At 35.7% G+C, this 25,178-nt stretch overlaps 2 protein-coding genes across 2 annotated transcripts; one reads left to right on the forward strand and one right to left on the reverse strand.

Moving 5' to 3' along the window:
* The first annotated feature begins 1,615 nt into the window (after positions 1–1,615).
* Positions 1,616–7,775, forward strand: LOC103858878 (transcription factor IND). The gene has a single exon (XM_033287837.1). It carries the CDS (start codon positions 5,137–5,139, stop codon positions 5,692–5,694), a length of 558 nt encoding a protein of 185 aa, XP_033143728.1. The 5' UTR covers positions 1,616–5,136; the 3' UTR covers positions 5,695–7,775.
* A 1,790-nt stretch (positions 7,776–9,565) lies between these two features.
* LOC103858879 (transcription factor UNE10) lies at positions 9,566–12,931 on the reverse strand. The gene is made up of 6 exons (XM_033287836.1): positions 12,684–12,931; positions 12,139–12,607; positions 11,953–12,048; positions 11,675–11,740; positions 9,943–10,329; positions 9,566–9,866 (listed from the first exon to the last, which is right to left on the reverse strand). Exons 1-6 carry the CDS (start codon positions 12,764–12,766, stop codon positions 9,783–9,785), a joined length of 1,185 nt encoding a protein of 394 aa, XP_033143727.1. The 5' UTR covers positions 12,767–12,931; the 3' UTR covers positions 9,566–9,782.
* Positions 12,932–25,178: the final 12,247 nt, after the last annotated feature.

The following is a 25,178-nucleotide window of genomic DNA, read 5'->3' on the forward strand; positions in this document are numbered from 1 at the left end:
TGTGGTGACGACACATCAACAAGGCTCTCTCAATGATTCTCAAATAATATATAGAAGATTTTAAGGAGAAAATAGGAATATAAATAGTAATTTCATAAATTTGAGAGCATACTATTCACAATCTTATTTTATTTTTGAACATTGTTATTTATAAACTGATCCTTAAATTTTATGTGTTTTGTTATTAATACAATTATAAGTTCATATAAATCATTGTATATTCCGATGGAATTAAAGTTTAGGGTTTAAAAACACGTGCAAAATAGGTTACACACGATTCGTTAAAGATCCACGAGCACTACAATAAGACATAAAAACTTTATATGGTATAACATATGCTAACTAATCGAATATTACAATATTTGTATACGGTAAATAAAAAATCAACTTACAAAGATGATTTCGGGAATTCTCATAGTATTTTCAAATCTATTTTACCAGTGATTTTGAAGCAGTTCAAACATCATAAACCTCGTTAAATCATTGTATAATGCATTTATCGTTGATATGCTTTTCTTTGGATTTGGTAACCTTAACTCCAAATCGTTAGAAATCCGTCAAGAATTTGTCAAGAACCTGTTGAGAATATATATCTGATTCTGACAAATCGGGGTTTAGGGTCTTGTTTAACGAAAACAAATTCTTGATGGCTTCTTGATGGATGTGTATTTCATCAGAAAACTAAATTTTTACCCATAAAACAAAGCACCAATATTTTGGCAACCTCCTAAAGTGAATATTTCTTTACAGATTCCCGACAACATATCATTTGCTCGATAATCCGTTACGAATCTGAAAATTTACCCATAAAAAGAAAACTAAATTTTTCTATACATAATTTAGCCGATTTTTTTCTTCAATATTTCCATTTGATTTATTCTCTCAAAATACATTAAACTCCTCTTTATCCTCAAAATCATAATCGAAATCACATGTTAAGTTGTTTGCTTTAGGAATTGGAATATTTTGTTAGATTTTTTCAATGTTAAGTTAAATAAGTTGTTGGTTTTAAGAATTTGATTGTTAACTTTAGAAATTTAGATGTTTGTTTTACCGATTTAGATGTTAGTTTTATTTTTGAATGTTAATTTAGGGTTTGCATGTTAGTTTTACGATGTAGTTGTTAATTTTAGGATTTGTAGTTTAAAATTTTTTTTTACGTTCGCGTAACATTAAAAATATTTTTTCATACTGAAAACATATTTTTTAATTGTAAAGTTATTATATTATTTAAAAGTAATTCTAAACATTTATTATATATATTTACTAATTTATGAATGTTTTTACAAAAAAAAATAATTTACAATTGATTTTTTTATTATTTTATATTTTATATGTATTTTTATTATAAATAATCTTTACAATTTGTTTTTGTATTTTACATATCTTCAAACACTTTATTATTTAAAGATGATTTTATTTAATTTTATTAAAAATATTTGATTTATATATTCTTATTAAAAATATTAATTTACTGTTTATTATTTTTTATAATTTTATAAATCATTTTATTTAGAGTTTAATTTATTTACGATTTATTGTTTTGATTTGTTAGGCAAATTAGTCTAACAAATTAAACAAAAAAATATATAAATAAATTAAATTTTAAACAAAATGTTTTATAAAATTTTTATATCCTTATAAGGATATAAACTATAATTTTGTGTTATTTTTATATTTAAACTATTATTATATTTAATTATTTTTAAATAAATTTATTTATATTTTTGTATATTTTTATTAAAACTAATATTTTATTTAATTATGAAAATTGAAAACGTTTTTTTGGTTATTTTTGAAAATTTTGACAAGGTTGAAAAATCGCTGGAAATATTTTTGAGGAATTTTAGACAAAAAATATCGATGATAAACAATTGGTTGGAATTCGTCAAGAATTTTTGACAAAATAAACTCGAAATTTGTTTTCACTGGGAATTAGTTATTTTCTTGTATTTGCATTATCTAATAAACAATGCAACCATAAACAACAAATGAAATAAAGTTTTAATTGACAAATCTTTTAGAAGAGTGAAACGTTAATGGTGGACGAAGCCCCCACCTCAATTGACAATAAAAAAAGTGGAAAAGAGGGAAGATAGCAGAGAGAAAAGTCCAAAGAGAGGAAATCATGAAGAGAAGAAGACAATGTAACCTACTTATTTGCCTCGATGAAGATAGAGGAGAAGATAGAGGTGGAATATATATAGAAGAGAGAAAGATTTGAGAGGAAACCCGATTGAGCATATATCAGATCTAGAATGGATTGGATTAGATAACTCGAGCTTATTTGGTTAATCTTTTTAGTTTAGGGAAGGTTATGAAAAATTACCTCTGATCTAATTTTTAAATTTTTTTATCTTATATACATTGTGCCCCCCGACTAACAATATATCTAGATCCATCCCTGATTAGGTCCATGAGATATATCATATTTTTTATTTTTCTTATTTAATTAATTATCTATAATATTTGTTGATATATTTAAAATTTTACATATCGTTGAAAGCCAGAAAAATATGTGGAAGTGTAATAAAACAATTTTCGCCAGGAAGAAGATATTTCAGCCATTCGCCCATCTATGTGTATGAGATCCCATTCAAGGCCATATTCTAAGATTGACTTTATCTAATTTACTGTATTTTCCGTGGGCTACTGAATGAATACGATGCTTTTGTTGTAAAACGCAACCTATTGTTCTCCATTTTGAATTTGAAGTGTTACATTGTTGATAAAAAGGAAGAAAGTACAAAGCTTTTCATTTAGTGGTTGTTGCATATATATACTTATTTGATGGGTTTATGATAAGTATGAACATTTCACGTAACGGGTTTATTTTGTCGTCAACACATTATCGGCAATGTGAAAAGAAGGGGTGAGGTATCTCCATTTCAATTCTTCTCTTTATATATTAATCGAATTATTTACGTATCAAATGAACGTTTATATAGAAATTTCGTGTGGAAAACGACATGTACACGGCATTTCAAGACCAATTAGTAATATACTTTAGTGGTGATTACATGTTTACTTATCCAATTGAGAATTTAAAGCATCGACAATACCTTAATGTCGATTAAGCCGTCCCCACTTCATGTAATGAGTTATGGGGGGGAGAGAGAGATCCCGAAATTCGTCAAATAAAACAACTTAGAACTAAAAACCGACACCAAGTATCATAAAGGAAATGTTGAAGAAGTCATTTATCGTATCCAGCTCACAATTCCTAAGATTAAATCATGACCGTTGGAAGAGCTTATAAGATTAAACTGAAGAAATTGTGGGTTTTAGAAGAAAGACAAGAAAGAGAAGAACATGATCTTACATTGCCTATTTTGGTGTATAGGAGTTGTCAAAAAGAGGAGAGAGAGGAGACAATTAGGTCAAATAAATGAGCACTAAAAATGGAGACATGTGTTGAGTAACTATTACAAGAGCGACTTATGCTTCTATATGGCAATGATATCATCACCAAAGTGCAATGCCCCTTTTTGCCCTAGTTTCGTAAAGTCTCTCTCCTTCTTCGTCCTTAGGAAAAACCCTAAATTAAATCCTGTGTTCTTGATCTTTCTTTTTGAGTAACCATGATTTTGACCACACACTAGTTCTTCTATATTTTGTGGTCTATAGGATTTTGCTTTATATGTGTTTCTTGTATTGCTCCGTACGTGCGTATATAAATTTAAATGGTTACAACAAGGTTTATTATAAATAGGCACAAATTAGTCCATGAAGTTATTTAGCTTGCACAAGTATAATTTGTTAAGTATTTAAATATATAAATTTGTTACAAAACTTAATTAAATTTATCTGATTATATTTTCTTTAGTGTTCTTCCTTTGCCAACGTTGAGGTAGCTATTATTATTATTATTTTGAACATTATGTACGTAGTTATCTTGGCTAGTTATGATTCGAATTCTTAATTTGGATCACACTTAACAGTATTTAAAATATTCTTAGAACTAAAATAATTAAGAGTTACCTTTAAATTGAAGTATTCGTGCTAAACAGAAACTAGAATAAACAAATGATTGCATGTTAATTTTTTTTTTCGATTTTCCTATCAGAATAAACACATGATTGCATGCAAATTTTGTTTTTGATTACGTTATCTTTTGTTTATTTTAGTTTTGATGCTAATTAATATTTTTTATTAACAACTCACATACATTCTACCTGATTCTAGGTCAGATAATGACACAGCGCAACAAAATTAATACAAAACCTTCGGAAAGTAGAATACGCATAAGTAACTTTTTTGGGTACATACGAAATACAGTGAAATCTCTATAAATTAATAATGTTGGGACTATACCAAAACTATAATTTTTTTATTAATTTATAGAGATTAATTTATCGATATACTAATTGAATCAAAAACTTAATTTGAGACTAAAATATTATATTATTTTATAGAGATTTTTAGTGTATATTAATTTATAGAATATTATTTTATAAAAATTTTTAGTGTATATTAATTTATAGAGTATTAATTTAAAGAGGTTATACTGTAATGTGAATCTTCGAAAAACATGCCATACATAACCACGGATCATAGTCGACACCTCAACGTGAAGCAAATTTGACAATCTACATACATAACCAACAAAAAGTAGAATACCTTGAAAATCTAAAACCCAAAATATGATGTAAAACTCAAGCTTGGTCCAGAGCGTAAAAAAATTAAAGCCATCGCTTTGGTATCACATATTTAAACGTCAGTTTTTTTTTTTTTTTTTGGGGGGGGGGGGTAATATAAAAATATAATTAACAAAAAAAATTTATGAAACAATTAGCATGTAAAACACTAATCTTTTGGTTGTGACAAAACGTTTTCACAAATGTTCTATAAATAAATTCAAGTGCATTTTATCTGCAAAATATATACTTTCACTCATAAAATAAGAGCGTTTAAAACATTCATACACGCACTACATTGACATGACAAAAGAAATCCGCAAATACACATGATGTATGTCGAAAAAAACAAAAAATACACATGATGTATATATAGAGAGGATAGTATCTAGGAAATAAGACTATATTATATATATAAAGAAAATAGAGAAAAGATAAAAATATAAATTGGTATGTATAAAAGAAAGGTCTATGCGTCTCTAGTCCAAAAACTCTATATATGTCTGGCTCAAAAGCAGATGCAGCCATAGCCCCAATAGTCATGATGGAGCATCATCATCTCCTTATGAATTGGAACAAACCTATTGATCTCATTACAGAAGAAAACTCTTTTAACCACAATCCTCATTTCATAGTAGATCCACCTTCCGAAACCCTAAGCCACTTCCAGCCCCCGCCGACAATCTTCTCCGATCACGGAGGAGGAGAGGAAGCAGAAGAAGAAGAAGAAGAAGAAGGAGAGGAAGAGATGGATCCGATGAAGAAGATGCAATACGCGATTGCTGCCATGCAGCCCGTAGACCTCGATCCAGCCACCGTTCCTAAGCCGAACCGCCGTAACGTAAGGGTAAGCGACGACCCTCAGACGGTGGTGGCTCGTCGGCGTAGAGAAAGGATAAGCGAGAAGATCCGGATATTGAAGAGGATGGTGCCAGGCGGTGCAAAGATGGACACTGCCTCCATGCTCGACGAAGCCATCCGCTACACCAAGTTCTTGAAACGGCAGGTGAGGCTAGCTTCTTCAGCCTCACACTCAGCTTGGAGCTCCTATGTCTGACCCTTCTTGCCTTTGTTATTACCACAACTCGGATACCTAATTATAATTCTATCACGCGTTTCATGTTGATATATATAGATAAATGGTCGAATAAGGATTTCGATCGAAGATTGTATGGCTATTGATTACGTTATATATTGTACAATAAATGATGTGTGTATTTCAATTAATGTATGATATATATATATATGTATGCAGTATGCATTTATATTCTATTCTCTATAAGGAGGCAACATTGCCGGATTAGGGCTTTGATCTTATGCAAGTTTTCCGACCAAAAATATGAAATACTTGTTTGGATATAACATATGAATCGGATAAGTGTTACTAGTTATATAACTGGAAAACAAATGTCTGGAATAAGAATTCCCGGGAGAACCAAGCCTTTCTCTAATCCCTAAGATTATAGCTACTGAAACAATGAAACAATGAAGAATCAGTTGGGCATTAGTAAAAAAAAAAGAATCAGTTGGGTTGCTTATAAAATTTTGTTATAAAATTTATGTCGTATGTGTGTTAGCCGTAGCTGTAAATTTTATTTCCTTTGTATGTTAATTGTAAAAGTAAATTTATTATTCCCGATGTTTTTAATGATGTAAATTTAAATCAAGAAAACATATTAAGTTCTGTTAATAAATGTATTATTTTTGTTTACTAATTTCCAATAATTTTTTCAAGAAGTACAATTTTTTGTTTGAAATTTCTAATTTATCATTATTGAATAATAGAACATACCTAAAAACCATAAAACATGTATTCCTTGAAACATTTTTTTTTAATATAAAAATTATCTTTTAGGAGCAGGTAAAGTACTTTTTTTTATAAAATTGTTAGTGTATTTATGTTCGTTATAGATGTAGATATTTTGCATAATAATTAATAATATATGAGATGTGTAATGTATATATGTGAGAGAATTGCCATATTTATTAAGCGGTTTTTGTAAAATTGACTCAAAATTTAAAGTCAACCACAAAACTAACATATGTTTTTTTGGACATTTCATTTGCCCTATTCACTCCACAAGTTCAGATTATTTACGAAAATGTCATTAATTTTTTTTCTTTCTGAAATGGTATTTTTACTCTCTCAACCTCATCATCTTCAAGTATTTACAAGATTGTCATTGCCATCAATACACCAACCACCATGAACAACCAATTTGAATAATGCACCTTAAATCGATTTACACTTCTTCCTTCTCAATTCTTATGAACTAAAAACAACATCTCTTTCACTTTCTCTCCATATTCATCCAAAAAATCTAAGATTTTTATTCAAAAATTTTTATGGTTCATAGAACCATTGAAGCTTACGATTCTTGGTGTGTCACTTTTGTTTGAGATTATAGGTGCTTGGAAAAGACTTTTGTGTGCTAAACAAGTTATCTCAATGGTTGAACTATGAAAATCAGTGTTTTTTTTCCAGATTTGTTCGCCCAACCGACTTTCGGGTAAGTTTTCTGGCTGTAGACGACTAACATGGAAGTCTTCTGGTCAATGCACTTCTCTTTGATTGTCTTCTTCTGATTTACATTATGTAGAATGAACAAGAGATGGGAGGAACTAGGGGTAGGTAAAAAAACCGGAACCGAATTATCAAACCGAACAGACCCGAAAAAACCGAACCAAATTTATGAATTATCCAATTGGATACTGAAATTGTATACCCGAAGAATTAGAACCGAACTCGTACCGAACCGAAAACCGAATAATACCCATATAGAACCAGATGAAAAACCTTTATACACTACTTATACGTATATCTTTATAGTTTATATTTTATACACTTGTTTTTTTTATTGATCAACGCTTGTTTTATAGGAGAACCTTGTATTGTTTTGATATTTTATCCTCATAATTTAAGTTTTGGTTTCTGAATGGGAAAATCATTTGAATGTTATTTTGGTGTTGGTTTTAATTCATTTATTTGCAAGTACATCAGATTAATTTGGATAATATGGTTACAAAGTAAAAAGAAAAAACTGAACTTCAGGAACCTAAAAAACCGAGAACCGATCTGATCTGATCCGAAATTTTTATGGTTCTTTAATGGTTACCAATTTCAAGAACCGAAAGAAACGAGAACCGAAAGAACCAATAACCGAAGAACCGAGCGCCCACTCCTAGGAGGAACCAAACAATACTTTGATTTGAAGCCCAAGATAATTGGAACCATGTTATATTACGCAGCTTATCTGATGTGGGCTTTATGTAGAACTGATAATGGGCTTTAAGGCAGCCTATTTCGGTCCGTCAAGAAGATTCCTCCTAACGTAAGGTAGGGGCAATGAGCTGCTACTCTGACCAATTAATTACGTTTCAATAGTGATCTCTCATCTGTTGTCGGTGTGAAAGGAATCGTCTTTTGAATTTATCTTCATGCGATTCATTGTTTTATAACTACCACACATGTGACATAACTAATAGTCTCGAATCAGGACATCAAAATTTATTTTTTTGTTTGTGGCAATGATTCAAATCGACGGCATAGCATACTGATTAAAAATATATACAATACACTGGTTATTAAAACGTTATAGTTGTCTAGATTTTAATAACAGGTGATAATAGATCAAGTACATAGTAAATGTTTTATCTCACCCATTACATATTTCATATTAAACATTTCAGATTTATTTGTAAATGGATTCAACTGCCTGTTACCCTTCACTCCTTTTGATTAACATCGCGTCGCAAGTCACAACCACCATTTAGTTGGGGCGATTCGTATATTTTGGGAGTATATAATAACATACATAACTATCAAACCAACTGGTGTCGACCTTTGGTGTTAACTAATTTGATTTAACTCTTTTTTGGAATAAATAAAATAAAATTTCAGAGCAGCTGTTCAATAGTAAAATGACAGGTGGGATCTAGGGTTTGTGGTCCTTACGATCGATTGATTACTACTACTTAACTTGGCATTATTTGGAGTCACTTTTGCTTATTAATAATTAGATTTTGTTTACAAACGTGTGGTGATAGTCTGGGACAAGTTGACCTGTTGACACCCAATCATTTAGAACACCTTTTACAAATATAAATATTCGCACACTGTTACAAACATTATCATCAAATTATTGTGGAATTTTGCAGACAAAGCATATGCCATTGTGTTTCCTTCGATTTGGCTTTTATGCTTATTCGTGGTGTCATAATTAATTCGTGAAAACGAATGATTTTACATACTGTAAGTAGGGCTGAAAGCGGATCGAATAGTACCATATTTTCTACTATTTGTGATTTATTCCATATTTCAGTTTTCTTCGTAAAAATACGAATATCCAGTTTTTCGAATATCCGGAATTTTTTTGACATTTGCGAATATTCACAGATATTTACAGATGATTCATCCACTTTGTTCAATACAAATCTAAAAAAATATCAAATTATTTTTTAGAAATATCTTTTACATGATAAAAATATTAAGTAAAAATTAATGAAACTAAATGTTTTATTAAATTTTAAAATTAGTAATTTTTCTTATAAAAATGTTTTTAGAAAAATATGTAGTTTTGTATAAAGAATTATATATTTTTAATTTAATATTTTATAAGTAGTTTTTAAAATAAAATTTAATAAATTATATGTTAAATAATTATATAAGATTATACATTTAAAACTCTATATTTAATCGTAGATATACATCTATTTGTACAACTCCGATCCGTCTCTAATTTTTTTTAGTATTTGTGGTTTGGTTCGTTTTTAACGGATATTGATTTTTAATATTTGGTTTTTTTCAGAGACTTACGAATATTCATATTTTTTTGGATCGAGTCGAAACAAATAATAAATTGAATCAAATTTAACGGATAAAATGTTCAGCCCTAACTATGGTTAACTATGGATACTGAAACCACCACTTATCAACAAAAAAAAGTAGTTGTTCGCTTCTTGTTTAGAGTGAGGTTACAAATTCAAAACATAATAATTATTTTCTCGGACGATAACCAGATCCTTTTTAGAGGCTTTAAAAGGTAAATCATAGTCATGTGTAGCCTATACATACAAATTAAATTACAATGGAATATGCATTTATTGTCAATATGTATAACACATATGTAGACGTAAGGTAATATATCATTTTGGATTTGAAGGAGGAAGCTGTTGCTGCATTTGCTGATAGAACGCAGCCATCCTGCTATATGCTTCCATCGTCGTTGGCTGCATGTCAATGCTTCATTAGATTTAAACAAAAATGAAGTATAAAAGTTTTATATAAAACAAAAAGTTGTATAACCTGCGAGGAGCATGCAAGAAAGGCTGACATAGGATCCGGGATAAGAGGAGACTGAAATCGAGGGTCGATGGAAGAGGAGGCATCCCATGATGTAGAAGTCATGGGCACAAATGGGTTCTGCATCATGTTGGCATGGATATTAGGAGCCGTTGCAGTAGCAGCTCGGTTCATAGAACTAAGGTCGACAAGACCTAGACCGGGCATCCCCATGCGAAGCCCTAAGCCCATGGAACTGGACATGAGATTTAGTTGAAGTTGTTGTTGTTGCTGCTGCATGGCCATGGGAAGCATCATGGAGGGCATGTTCATTCTGCTCATCATGCACACTTGTGCTTGGAGTTGCTTCAAGTACTCTATCACTTCATCCAACATGGACGCTTTATCCGTCTAGTTCCAAATTGTAACTTATCAAACCGTTCACTCCTTTTGATGTATTATTTAACCAAACCAACTCAAGGGATGATCGATGAACACATGTCTACAATAATAATAGTACACTATACATTTTTTTTTTGTCAAACATAGTACACTATACATATGTAACGTAGATTGTGTTAATTGATTGTGTTGGTTGAATTTTGATTGACCGCCAAAAGGTGGCATCCCTTTCTTATTATTTGAGGAACATTAGATAAAACTAACATTTACTTCATGTGTTTATTACATGTGTGTCATTTCCTACGTGGCATCACCACAAACTCTCTCACACCTTATATTCAAACACCCTTTCTTAACTAGACTAATTACAAAATTTACCATTGCTAATTACATTAAAACTTTAATATATACTATAAGCTTATTGACTAACAAAATAATTTATCCCATGCCCTACTACTCTTTGATTACAAACGTTTCCATTTTCAAATACGCAGAGATTTTATTACCATAACCAGAGATTCTTCATAATTATCGATTTTAATATGGAAATTCATTAGTTTCTTATGGTGTCATTGCTCATGTTTTTCAAGAATTTTATTAGTTTATTTCTTATATTTCGTTTTATCTTATATATATATTTTATTTTATGAAAACAATAATTCTATTGTATGTGTTTTTTTTCTTCATAATTTAGTTTATATAAGTTTTTGATTATTCTTATAGATTAGCTTTCATCCGAATCACATACGATTTCATCATTTGAAATCTAATCCTTCCTCATCGTATATATAAATAGGTTGTTTTGAGCACATCTACTCATCACATTCTTCTTCCCAAACCTTCATTACAAATTCGATCTTGCAAGTAAAACACTTATGGTGGGTTTCAACTCATTATATAATATGTAATTTTGTGACTATAAGTTTTGCATTTCTAATATCTATAGATTAAAAGTTATAATCTCTTTTAATCCATTCACTCCGTGCAGGGCGCGGATATCACCTAGTACAGTAGTAATTAAGGGCATATGAATGGACAAATTAGCCGGACAAAGTCGTAAAGAGATGTAAAATCACTTTTTTCGGGGCCAAACAAATAAGAGAGATCGAGCATAAGTGTGTGGAGTAAAATCATCGTATGAGGTCCATTTCTTTATATACATTCATTTTCCTTTGGTCCACCACCCTTCTTATCCCCTCTATCTATTTTCGTACCTACTTTATTTATAGTATTTTTTTATTATTATTATATATTATTACGCACGTATAATCATATAAATTTGATTTAGCAGTTGACCAAAAGAAGAGAAAATAATAATTTAACGACAGTTTATGATGCATGTAAAATGAGGTACCTTGCTGGAATTGGGAACCAGTTTCTGTAACGTCTTCATCCTTTGATTGATCTTATCTCTCCTCTTCTGCAATAAAACCAATCAAGAGACAATCACCAATGTTTAATTAATGAATATTAACTCTGAAATTTCATTCCTATACAAAGAAAACATTAACTATGAAACATAGTCGACGAATAACAATATAATTTTTCCTCTCGAAATAAATAAATAAGAGTAATAGGGTTGTTGTGACAAAAAAAAAGAGTAATAAAGGGTTGAAGGAGTGAATGAATTACACGTTCGGATTGGTTGTGAATAGCAGCGGCTCTGCTTCTCTTGGTTGAAGCTGATGATTTTCCTCCCGTTTGCTTCTGTTCTTCTTCTTCCTCCATCTATATATAGCGTTGTAATTCAAAGTTATTTTTTAAAAGTGATGTATAATAAATTAATTAGAAGGAATAATAAAATGAGAAGCTAATTGCCTGCGGGCGGCTGTGGCAGACCGAGTCATGATCGTCGATGTTGGTGGTTTTGGGGAAAGGCTTCCCGCCGGAGCTGGAGTTATCATCCAGCGATGTTGAGGTGAAGCCGTAGGTGTCAATGGTCAGGCGCTGGCTCCCGCTCGCGCTCCACTCGGGCGCCACTCTGGCTCGTTTCCCACAATCCATGGGATGACCATCGCTACACGAGCCCACGCCGGTGGCGGGCTGGCTCTGCTGCTCGGGGACAAGCGCGTCCATGCCGACCCTGGAATAGCGGTGGTGGAACGATGGGACGAGCTCATCGCTGGGCTTAGGGTTAGGGAAGCGAGTAGCTTGTTCCACTATTGACTCCAACGTTCCACCGGCGCCAGTGGAATATTTTGACGGAGCAGGCACCCGCGGTGGACATAAGCCGTGCAACCCTAGTTGCCCGTTCTCCCACGTCAGCTCCGCTACCTCATAGTCTAGCCTGCACAAGACATAGATAGACTATAGTTAATTATTACATATTGAGGCCAATAATATACTGATAAAATGGAACATACGTGGGGATATCTGCAGCTTTAGTGGAGCGGACGGTGGCCGCCGGAGTATCATCGATGTGGTAGTTTGGAACACACTGGCTCATCCTGAAGCTGACTTGTGTATATATTGCTATTATCAAATTTAGAGGATATTATGTTGTTGAGATGTTCTCTTTCTTATAATGTTTCTTTTTTTTTGTTATGTAAACTATTTGTAGCAACGGAGGAGTGGGGACATATACTTGACTAGTTAGCCATATATATATAGGAAAATTTCTTGGGTTTACCCCTATAGTGAAGGTTTACCAACAATAAATAAAAAAGAGTACTGGTTGTTAAATTACTTTTTTAATATTTTTAACATCGTCAACAAAACACTAAATTTTAAATTCTAAATACTAATCATAAGCACTACAAGAAAACGTAAGTTTAACGAGGATAATTAACGAGGAAAAATAATCCTCGTAAAAGTACGTTGATTTTGCGAGGAAAGTACGTTGGAAAAGAGAAGCATTGTTATTTCGTCGTAAGGTAACGACAAAACAATTTCGTCGTAAAGACGATGTAAATTGACGTGGCTTTTACGAGGAAACACTATTTCCTCGTAAATACCACGTAAACTTCGCGAGTTCTTTACGACGAAATACTTTACGTGTACTTAACGAGGAAATTTTGAATCCACCAACTTGGTAGGTAGCTCACGTTTTTTTTGGCCATCCAATTAATTTTCGTCGTAATTTCACACGAGGCTATACTTTTCACACATATGAGTATGGTAGACAGCGGACGACCAGTAACTATGGAATATGTGTGAAAGGGGAAATAGATTTCTACGGGATCTTGACGGAGATTATTGAAATCGAATTTCCAGGGATATTGAAGCTAAAATGCGTCCTCTTCAAATGTGAATGGTTCGATTCCGTCGTCAATAGAGGTGTTCGGTCTAACAAATTCGGTGTAGTTGATGTCAACGGTGGACGAAGGTACAACAAATTCGAGCCTTTCATCTTAGCTTCACAAGCAGACCAAGTTAGCTTCCTTCCATACCCTCGAATGAGAGATTCGGATATAAATTGGTTAGCTGTGATCAAAGTTACACCTCGAGGACGAATTATCAGTGGAGAAGAACCACCATTACAAGAAGAACAGATAAATGAAGTCGAGGAACCTGAACAAGAAATTGATGACATCCTTCTCATTGATCCGCATAATCACGAGTACGAAGATCTTACCGACGATGCCACAGACGAAGCTGTTGAAGACGAGTTTAATGAAAATAATGATGTTTCTAGTGATGACGAGAATGTTGATGTATCCGATTGATGTATTTGATTTTATGTAGTTTGTTTTATGAATAAGATAATGTGGGAGTTTGATTTATGAATAAGGTAATGTGAAAGTTTATTTTAATTATGAATAAGGACTTGTGGTTTGGGGTTTGGAATATATTATAAATAGGGTTTGAGGTGAAAGAATAGATTGAGGTTCAAGGGTAGATGGGTTTGGGGTTTGGAATATATGAAGTAGAAGATAAGGAAGATGGGGTTTGGGGTTTCGGAGTTTAGGGATTTATACGTAATACTCGTTAATTCCTCGTAAGCCAAAATCGTCGTAAGGTTGTCGTAAGGCCACGAGGAGTTTACGACGAAATTAAAAAAATAAAGAAAGCGGGACACGCTAATTCCACGCAAGCCAAAATCGTCGTAAGGTTGTCGTAAGGCCACGAGGAGTTTACGACGAAATTAAAAAAAATAAAGAAAGCAGGACACGCTAATTCCACGTAAGACTCTCTGAGTGAATGAAAATAAGGAATTGTGGTTTGGAATGAAAATAAAGATAGGGTTTGGAATATATGAAGTAGAAGATATGGGGTTTGGGGTTTGGGGTTTCGGGTTTTAGGGATTTAAATGGAATACTCGTTAATTCCTCGTATGCTAACGTCGAACTTACGACGAATTCCTCGTAAATACCACGTAGGACAGATTCGTCGTAAATACCACGTAGGAGAGATTCGTCGTAAATACCACGTAGGACAGATTCGTCGTAAATACCACGTAGGACAGATTCGTCGTAAATACCACGTAGGAGAGATTCGTCGTAAATACCACGTAAAGTAAATGATGAACGCGGCCCACTTTAATTCCACGTAGGACGGAATCGTCGTAAACACCTCGTAACCAAAATCGTCGTAAACACCTCGTACCGTAAAAACTAAAAAAAAAAAAAGAAAAAGAAGAAATATACTGGATTTACATGTGGCAAGACTTCCAGCAATTATATTACTTAAGTCTCACCAACATAAATTCCAATATCTTCTTCTCTTCCTTTTTTTTCAAATTTTTATAATTTGAATAGGATTGGATTTGAGAGTATGAAGTGAGATAGGGTGTGATTTGGGAGTTTGGGTGTGGGTTGAGAAGGAGAGTTACGGGTATATTTATAGGGAAGCTTTCCTCGGTAATTCCACGTAAGCAAAATCGTCGTAACGTCCTCGTACCTAAAAAACACGGGCCTTTGTAATTCCTCGTAACTTCCTCGTATAATAAAACGCGGGCCTTTGTAATCTCTCGCTGTTTCGTCGTAAAAAAAACACGGACCTCTGTAATTCGTCGTAAAATTACGAGGAATTTGCGACGGAATGTAATCTTATATATACACCCCGAGCGCTCACTCTTTCTTTCCTCTCTACTTCCTCTCCACTTCCTCCCTGTTTCGTTGCAATGGTAAGCCTCTCTAATTCCTCTCTAATTTGGTTAGTTTAGGTAGATTAGGTGGTTAGTATAGGGAATTTAGATAAGTTTACGGATCTTATGTTATTTAGTGTTGATTAGGTGGATAATGTTGGAAAATATACTGTTGACGGAAATTTAAAAAATTATATTTTTTTCTCAGGTTCGAAAAGGTAGACTTACTGCCCATTACAGAGAGATGTTCGGTGAGCCAGGTAGTCACCAACCGACGACTCACATGCCGAGGCGGATGTAACGGTGAGGAGTGATGAATTCTACCGGGCGATTAACGACCCTTAGTTCTTTTTAATTTCGGTTCTTGTATTATGAATTCAAAACTTATTTATATATAAAATATTTTGGTTTTGATTTTTTTAGAATTTTAATTTTATTAATAATTTAAATAATTTTTTTAATTATAATTTTTTTTATTTCTGTAAAATAACGAAACGAAGTAATTTCGTAGCTATTTTGCGACTTCTTTACGTGGAAGCTTAACGAGGTTTTTACGAGGAAATGTTTACAAGGAAATGACGTGGAAAATTCACGTGGTCTTTACGAGGAAAGCTATCAAGGTATTTACGTTTACTTTACGAGTATTTACTTTCGAGTTATTTACGTGGCTTTAACGAGGAATGGCTTTCGAGGTATTTACGAGGAAATTTAGCGACGTCCTTACGTGGAAGCTTTACGTGGTCTTTACGACGAAATATTCTTCTTCGCTTTTACGACGAAATTATTTCCTCGCTACGTTACGACGAATTAGCGAGGATATATGCGTTACGACAAACGTATAACGACGAAACGGGTTTCCTCGCTAATTCCTCGTAACACTGCTTTTACGACGAAATCACGAGGAAAACTGCCCTCGTAAAACTTGTGTTTTCTTGTAGTGAAGCTTTTAAACCTTAAATTTTTGGGTAAACTATAAGCCATAGGTTTAGGATTTATCTAAGTGTTTAGAATTTGAGATTAATGATTTAGTGTTTTCAATATTTAATGTTTAGTGTTTATGATTTGGGGCTTAAGATAGGTTTAGAGTTTATCCAAATATTTAGAGTTTAATATTTAAGGTTTATGTTTTGCAGACGACGTTAAAAATATTTTTTTTAAATTTCTCTTTTTAGCAACTATTACTATTTTTATTTATTTTTATTTTTTATTTTTAAAATATAATATAACTTTTCTTATTTTTTAAAAAATATGGAATACGAAATAACAAAATATTATTTGTCGGTAAACCTACAGATTCACATAGAGGGTAAAACCAAGAAAACTTATACATACAGTCCCTTCAGTTAAAGCGCTGCTTAATAGCTTTTGAATGTTCTCTTGACAACTTTATTAAGCGTGAGGACTGATAACACATGTGCATACAAAGTTTGTTTTGACAGTATTTTTTATGGGAGGAGTTTGAACTAGGTCGTCCTAATATCTCTCTAGGTATGGAATCAACCATTGGTAATATCTCATGACACCACGTAAAGGAATTTTAAGCATATTGTATTGTAACAATTCCTCTAAATTGAACTAGAACTATTTTAGGAGAATTTTCGAAAATAATCCAAAATATGAAATAAAATGAAAATATATACCACATATTCAAATGCAATAGTAACATAAATGTGTAATGAAATTATAACTATCTTCTTATGACAAAAAAAAAAGTAAACATATTTTGACAATTATATCCTTAAAAACTAAACAAAACAATGAATCATGAGAGAAGATTTCTTGAGAAAATTTCTGAGAAGAAATATATTTATGACCTTAATTTTATAGTTAAGTTATAAAAGTTGGAAAATTATTTAGAGGAAAATAAATTAAATATTGTCAATATAAAAAATTATGAATCATGTAATAAAAAGTTAATAAATTTGAACAATTATTTGATGAAAGAATATATATTGTAAATTAAGTTCATGCATTGGTTAGAGTTGGCTAATATACGTTCAAGTAATATTGTTTTTTCAGGATTAGATTAGGATTATTAAATATCTTTTGAAATGTTAATTTAATGTATGTGTTCAATTGTGTATACATTAAACACTTTATAAGGTGATTTTATGTTGTGGTGAAGGGTTTACTGATACTTAGTTTAATTATTTGATTTTAGAGTTTAGGGTTAGGTGATTTTTCGAAAAAGCCTGTGAAACAATCTCATTAAATTGAATTTATGATTTTTTTCAAATCTAGCACACACAAAAATACTCATGTTAAATCTATAGATCTACCTCCTAAAAAGAAGATTCGAAAACTGCAGAATGAAAAATATGTAAAACAAGATTAATTGTAAAAAAGATATGAGACAAAAAGAGCGTAAGCAATGATACAAGGTTTGGTGTCCTAAATTTCAAATAGATTAGAGAGTTTTATAGAAAGAAAAATTAGATTGTTGTGGCAGCTATTTGAGAGAGAGGAAATGTGTAAAACAAAATTATATAAATCTTAATTATGTTAAAAGTTTTTTTTTGCTCATTTAACTTTGCTCTAATTTAAGAAAGATCAATGTAACTACAAAAAGCTCCCAGACACAAAGTTCGAGGTTCCTGTTCCTAGTTGACTTTTGCACTCACCACCGCATTTTCAAAGTAGATCTACCGGAAAAGCACGTTCCACCACCGTCTTTCTTACCGGAGAGTACTTTCCTGAAGGTTTTCGGCTCGGAGGAGCACGCAGAATCTCGCTGCCTGGCTCTTTCTTCTGCCCTATGGCGCTGCTTCTACAGATCTGGTTAAATAATAAAGACTGTGAGGAAGCCATGGACCAAGTCTCGACCCCTTACGGGGTAGTGGGATAAAGTCTCTAGAGGGCCTTATATACTACTTACTGTCTTGTGCAGTCTTAAATTACCTTGTCTCTGAGGTCTTAAAGTATTCACCCACTTACAGTTGGAGGTTAGGTACTGTATCATCATTTACTACGGTAACTCTTGAAGAGATTTCGCCACGATACTATGGCTTACCGTTTGTCGAGAGTAGAGAAAGGAAAATGGTCAGCTGACCCTTCCTTACCGGTGCGCCGACCACCAGTAAAAATTCCGATTCCTAACAACGCTGCTCTAATTGAAGAGCACAATCTGACGTTGATTGGCAGGGTAACAAACCCCTCTATCCAAAAGACTAGAGCTTTAGTGGAGTTCTTTCTCCAGCAATGGCGCGTCGAGGGCACAATAACGGGGAAAGACCTAGGTCCAAACATGTTTCAGTTCAAATTCGAAACAAAGAAAGATCTACAGACCATTTTGGCCAGAGCTCCGTTCCACTTTAAGAGATGGATGCTAATCCTTCAAAGATGGGAACCGGTGGTCTCTAATTTTTCCCAGCTCTTATTCCATTCTGGATCACCATTCATGGAATCCCCCTGCACTATTGGACTGAGGATACTCTGAAAGCAATTGGAAAAGAGTTGGGACCAGTGGAAGACTGGGATGTCGAAAAAGGTAGAGTTCGGGTCCTCATTAACGGGTTGAAACCCCTGGAGATGCGTATGGACATCAATCTATCGGGAGAAATCAAGCAAGTTGAACTTCACTATGAGCATTTAGAGAAACACTGCTTCTCCTGCAACTCTCTATCGCATGAGAGAGAGGGATGTCCCTCTAACCAAGCTAGAGCAAACCTCAGGGGAAATAGAGCTGATGATGTGGGAATATCGCAAGAGCGGACCCTACAGAGACTAGGGGAGGACCGTAAAAGGAAGGAATCGAGAAGGACCCGTCGTATTTCTCCATCACGGTCTCAGACGGAGAATGTCGTTCCCAGTAACTGGCAGAGAAGCTCTAACCAGGAAAGAAACTGGGGTGATGTGAATAACTACAAATACGACTACGGTATCAGGAAAGACACATCCAGGAGAGAGGAAACCTCGATTCCCACCAGGCGGGATTACCGCCCCTCTGCTCGAGAGAGACTGTCCTTCTCGAAGGACAGCACTTCTGCTAATCAAAGAGAAAGCCTACCCAGGAGATCTCCTCCTCCTCCCAGAAGTGAGTGGAGACCAATCACGGGGGGCTCCCGAAGCGGTACTTCAGCCTTAGCTGCTCACTCCCTTGTGTCACACACGCCACCCCCCAACCCTCCTAGAGAACCAATGGATCACAGTCAGGGTCTCTCACGGAATGGTAGCCAAAAATCAGCTGAGGGCAGTGGACACTCTAGAGAGAAAAGACCAGCAAGAGAAAGACTTTCTCTGCCAGAACCAAGATCAGCACTGGAAAGACTCTCTTCACCTGTAGAAAGAGTCCCTCTACTCCAAGATGGTTTTGCAAATGCGGCATCTGGCAGACTACAGGACGTAAATATAGAATTCTTGGAGGACACTCTCCCTCTGCAGCGCTCAAATGGAAGCAACATACCCTCTTCGTCTAAAGGTCGGATCATGCCAGAAGGAGGTAGACTTAGCGACGCAATGGATCGTTCTCCTATACGATCATTGTGCGAAGACAGAATCCACGTCTCCCTCAGATTGGGACCCTTAAATGATCCAGCCCCTGCTGAAAATGAAGAGACCAGGGCCAGTCAGGACCTCCAAGAAGTTAGGGAGCAAGTGGGATCGCTAGGAGGGAAAGGAAAAAACGCTAAATCATCAAGTCACCCTTCTACAAGGTCTTTAGGGGAGTCGAAGAAGAGAGGAACTAGAGCACCTGCCCAAGGAGTGGCTATTAAGAAGAGAAGGGTATCAAAAACCCAATGTTCACCGAAAAGGAAACCCACTACAACGACTCAACAGACTGGAGCTACCTCCAGATCTCTGAGAGCAGGCAATCAGCCCAAGGCGAGTGTGTTTCCAGCATCACGCAGGAAAGGAGCGGATTTTCGGTCCGGTCCAGATCCTCTTCCTTAGTGAATATGTGCTGGAACTGTCAAGGTATTGGGAGCGACCTGACAGTTCGTCGTCTGAGGGAGTTTAGAAGGAAAGACCCCCCAGATATAATGTTCCTGATGGAAACGAAACGTCAAGATGAGGAAGTGTTCAGAATGTACCAGGGAACGGAATTTTCAAATCATTTTACAGTACCTCCTGATGGACTCAGTGGTGGCTTAGCTCTTTCTTGGAAAGACAGCGTCGATCTTGAGATCCTCTTCTTTTCACCTAATGTAATTGACACAAAGATCTCTTTTAATGGAAAAACTGTTTTCGTGTCTTACATATACGGTGCCCCACAACGTGAAAACCGCGCTAGATTCTGGGAGTTACTCTCAGATATAGTCTTACAGCGGCAAGCTCCTTGGCTTATTACCGGAGACTTTAACGACCTCCTAGACAATTCAGAAAAGGTTGGAGGGCCATTGCGATGGGAGGGTTCCTTCTTATCATTCAGGAACTTTGTCTCCCAATATGACCTGTGGGACCTTCAATTCTCTGGTAATTCGCTGTCTTGGAGGGGTACGAGGTATACCCACTTCATTCAATCCCGCCTTGATAGGGCCATGGCTAATGTAGAATGGATGGAGATGTTCCCAGCGGCTAGGAGTGAAAACCTATCGTTTGAAGGTTCTGATCATAGACCCATCGTTACCCACTTTGATCAAAACCTCAAGAAGAAGAAAGGAAGCTTCAGGTACGATAGGAGTCTGAGCAGTAAACCGGAAGCCCGTACTCTGATACAGGACACTTGGCAGGAGGATAGTGCTGACACAGTTCTGAACAAGATATGTAAGGTCAGACGAAACCTCATTAATTGGGCAAAAGGGGAAGCAGATAGGAAGAAAGAGGCACTGCGCCACAATCAAGCCCAATTGGAAGAAGCGCTAACTAGCGCCAGCCCTAACCAGGAGAGAATCGAGGAGCTTCAGGGCTTACTGGAAGCAGCCTACGCAGAGGAGGAAGCCTTTTGGCGGCAGAGGAGCAGGATCCAATGGCTAAGTGAAGGTGATAAAAACTCTGCCTATTTTCATGCCGTCACAAGGGGAAGGAGGATCAGTAATAAGTTCTCGGTTATTGAGAATGACGAGGGAACGGCTTTTTATGAGGAAGAGCAAATCGTGAACACCTTCAGGATCTTCTATGATACTCTGTACACAGCGGGGAGTACGAGCGCTAGTGGGGTGGTTCAGGAAGCCTTAACACCAAAGATCTCAGGTGAAATGAATTTGAGGCTCGTGGCCATCCCGGATAGAGTGGAAGTTAAGGCTGCGGTTTTTGCTATAAATTCAGATAAGGCCCCAGGGCCAGACGGGTTCTCCGCAGGGTTCTATCAATCCTTTTGGGATATTATCGGCGAAGACATCTACCAAGAAGTCATGGCCTTCTTTGAATCCGGCCAGCTGCATCCGAGATATAATGAGACGCATATAAGGCTTATTCCAAAAGTGAAAGAGGCAAAGAGGGTTTCTGAATTCCGGCCGATAGCACTGTGTAACTCTCATTACAAGATTATTGCAAAAAAATTTTCTAAGAGAATGCAGCCATTGCTCCAGTCAATTATCTCGCCAGCGCAATCAGCCTTCGTGCCGGGACGGGCGATTTCCGATAACGTTTTGATCACTCACGAAATATTGCACTATCTACGGCAATCAAAGGCGGAAAAACATGTCTCCATGGCGGTTAAAACTGATATGAGCAAGGCTTACGACCGAATCGAGTGGAGTTTTCTCCGACAGGTCCTCTCCCGGCTGGGGTTTCATGAGACTTTTATCACTTGGCTGATGGAGTGTGTGTCGTCAGTCTCCTACTCCTTCCTAATAAATGGTGGACCGCAAGGAAGAGTGCAGCCCTCCCGTGGTCTCCGTCAGGGTGATCCTCTATCGCCATATCTATTTATTCTCTGCACGGAGGTGTTATCGGGACTGTGCAATAATGCATTGAGAGATGGTACGATGCCAGGAGTTAAGGTGGGACGTCAGTGTCCTCCTATCAACCACTTGCTGTTCGCGGACGACACAATGTTCTTCGGAAAATCTAATGTGACTAGCTGCCAAACCCTCTTGGCCATCATCAACAAGTACGAGTTGGTATCGGGACAGAGAATCAACAAGGCTAAATCTGCAGTCACCTTCTCGTCGAAAACAAAAGCGGAAGCTAAAGCAAGGGTAAAACGCAAGCTGGAAATAAGCAATGAAGGTGGCATAGGAAAATATTTGGGACTACCGGAGCACTTCGGTAGAAGGAAGAGAGACATCTTTGCGAGCATAGTTGATAGAATCAGACAAAGATCGCATGGGTGGACAGCAAGATATCTATCTGGAGCTGGGAAAATGGTCTTACTGAAGGCGGTCTTATCCTCTATGCCGAATTACGCGATGTCATGCTTCAAGCTGCCTAAATCCCTTTGCAAACAGATCCAATCTGTTCTCACTCGCTTCTGGTGGGATGTTAAACCAGAAGTTAGGAAGATGTGCTGGCTGTCTTGGGATAAGATGACACTTCCCAAAGGAGCTGGGGGACTCAGGTTTAGAGAGATTGAAATCTTTAATGACGCTCTCTTGGCCAAGCATGCCTGGCGCTTATTGAAAGACCCATCATCCCTGCTAGCCCAGACGCTGCTGAACAAGTACTGCCTTTCTGAGGAGTTTCTTGAGTGCTCGGCCCCTAATGCATCCTCTCATGGGTGGAGGGGAATTCTGGCCGGCAGAGAGATATTACGGAAAGGACTGGGGTGGGTGATAGGTGATGGGAGTTCGGTTAATGTTTGGAGGGATCACTGGCTGTCGACAGAGAAACAGCTGTGTCCCATTGGACCCGCTACCGCAGAAAACCAAGACCTAAGGGTATGTGATCTTTTTACCTCTGGAACTGTTGAATGGAATCAGGAGATGCTCCAGCTGCACCTTCCTGCCTACGAAGAGCACATTCTAAGGATTGTCCCTAGCTCGTTCAGGATGCGAGATGAGCTGATGTGGCTCCATGAGAAGACAGGACAATACACTACAAAGACAGGATATGCCCTCGCAAAGCTAAACATTGCAGACAGGCAAGATGGTTTCAGATGGCGGAAGTGTGTATGGAACGTCAAGTGCTCTCCTAAGCTGCAACACTTCTTGTGGAAGGTGAAAAATGATATTTTGGCAGTAGGAGAAGCTCTGATTAAGAGAGGAATACAAATTGATGGCAAATGCAAGAGATGTGGAGAAAGCGAATCCGCTCTTCATGTCTTGTTCTCATGCCCTTTTGCCAAGAGAATATGGGATAGAGTTCCAGCCATTAATAAGCCATCAGAAGATACTGTCCAAACTGCTACTGAACTGCTGCAAGCATGCTCAAGTATGATCAATCTCCCCCCCACCGGTTTGAGCTCGCCTCTTTATCCTTGGGTGATGTGGGTAATATGGACAAGCAGGAATCAACTGATTTTTGAAGACAAGTCTTTTTCTGAAACAGAGGTCATGTTAAAAGCCCTGAAACATGCACGGGAGTGGCAACTAGCTAATGAAGACAAACCTAAGCCCCCCACTGCTTCACCTAAAGACTGCTCTGCGAATCTAGTTCAAAATCAGGTACAAGATAGTGTGTATCGCTGCCATGTTGATGCCGCTTGGATCAGCTCATCAGGTCAAGCCGGAATGGGTTGGACTTGCTCAGATCCAAGAGGAGTCAATCTCTTCCAAGGTACAATGGAGAGGAAAGTGGTGGCCTCGGCTCTTGTTGCAGAAGCTTTGGCTCTACGAGCGGCTTTGCAAGATGCCGGCACACGCGAAATTCAGGACTTAATCTGTTTATCAGATTCTAAAAGTCTGATCACTCTTATCACAGGAAGATCATCTGTGATAGCCCTCAAAGGTATCCTCCATGACATCGACGTGTTGAGTAGAACCTTTGCCTCTATCTCTTTTAAGTTTGTCCCTCGTAATTGTAATGCAACTGCTGATCGATTAGCAAAGGACGCTCTGTTTGCGTTAAGCTCCCGCTCGGGGATTGTAACCGAAACATTTTAAGCTTTTTAATATAAGTAATGTTTGACCAAAAAAAAAATTATGTTAAAAGTTTTTGGTGTAGAAGACTTCATACTCATGAAGTAGTAAAATTTCAAAGCCCGTAATATCTCGTAAGAAAGCCCTTTTCGAATTCAAATTTCATATATGTAATTAATTGATAGTCCAGAGTATTCGGCCCAATTTAAACCCCAATGATAATTGTAATAAAACCCAAACGTAATTAATTATCTTTTCATCAAACTAGAATAAATAAACATAGTCAGCATTTATATATGTATGCTCGTTTGAGTTATTTATTTGTAAGATAAAGTAGTAAACCCTGGATCAAGAACTTGAATTCGAAAACCAAACTTCCACATGGAAAATACATTAATTGTGTACAACATACCAAACTTCTATAATGAGTTATATGTCCAATATATAATATGGCGTTGTTTGTGTTAGATTTATCTTCAATCCTTACCCTAATGTACTTGGCATAATGTATCTAAACTGAAGCTGATCACATATTCCATGACTTGTGACATTTACCGAAGCTCAGTGATACATGAAGGATTGAAGGGGATCAGATAACGATATTTTACGAGTAAATTAGTATAGTGTTAATGTTTGCCACAAATTTTGTAATATATTCCAGGGACAAATCCTACTAGATAACTACACTGAAGAAAAAAGACTTAACTTGTGTAGTATCAAGTATGTCGATTATGATGGGTGTCCGAATAACGTATCATATGTTGAAAAAAAAAATCTTATCCTTCCGTCCCAAGAATTAATATTTATTAATATTTTTAAAAGTATTTTTATTTTACAAAAATGTCATTTTATAACTTTAGTACAGAATTGTTAAACAAAAATTATTTTAATAGTAACTAAAGAAAAAGTATTAGTGTATAACCAGATGGTGAAAT

The sequence above is a fragment of the Brassica rapa genome, chromosome A03 (genome assembly GCF_000309985.2).
Source record: "Brassica rapa cultivar Chiifu-401-42 chromosome A03, CAAS_Brap_v3.01, whole genome shotgun sequence".
Lineage (NCBI taxonomy): Eukaryota > Viridiplantae > Streptophyta > Magnoliopsida > Brassicales > Brassicaceae > Brassica > Brassica rapa.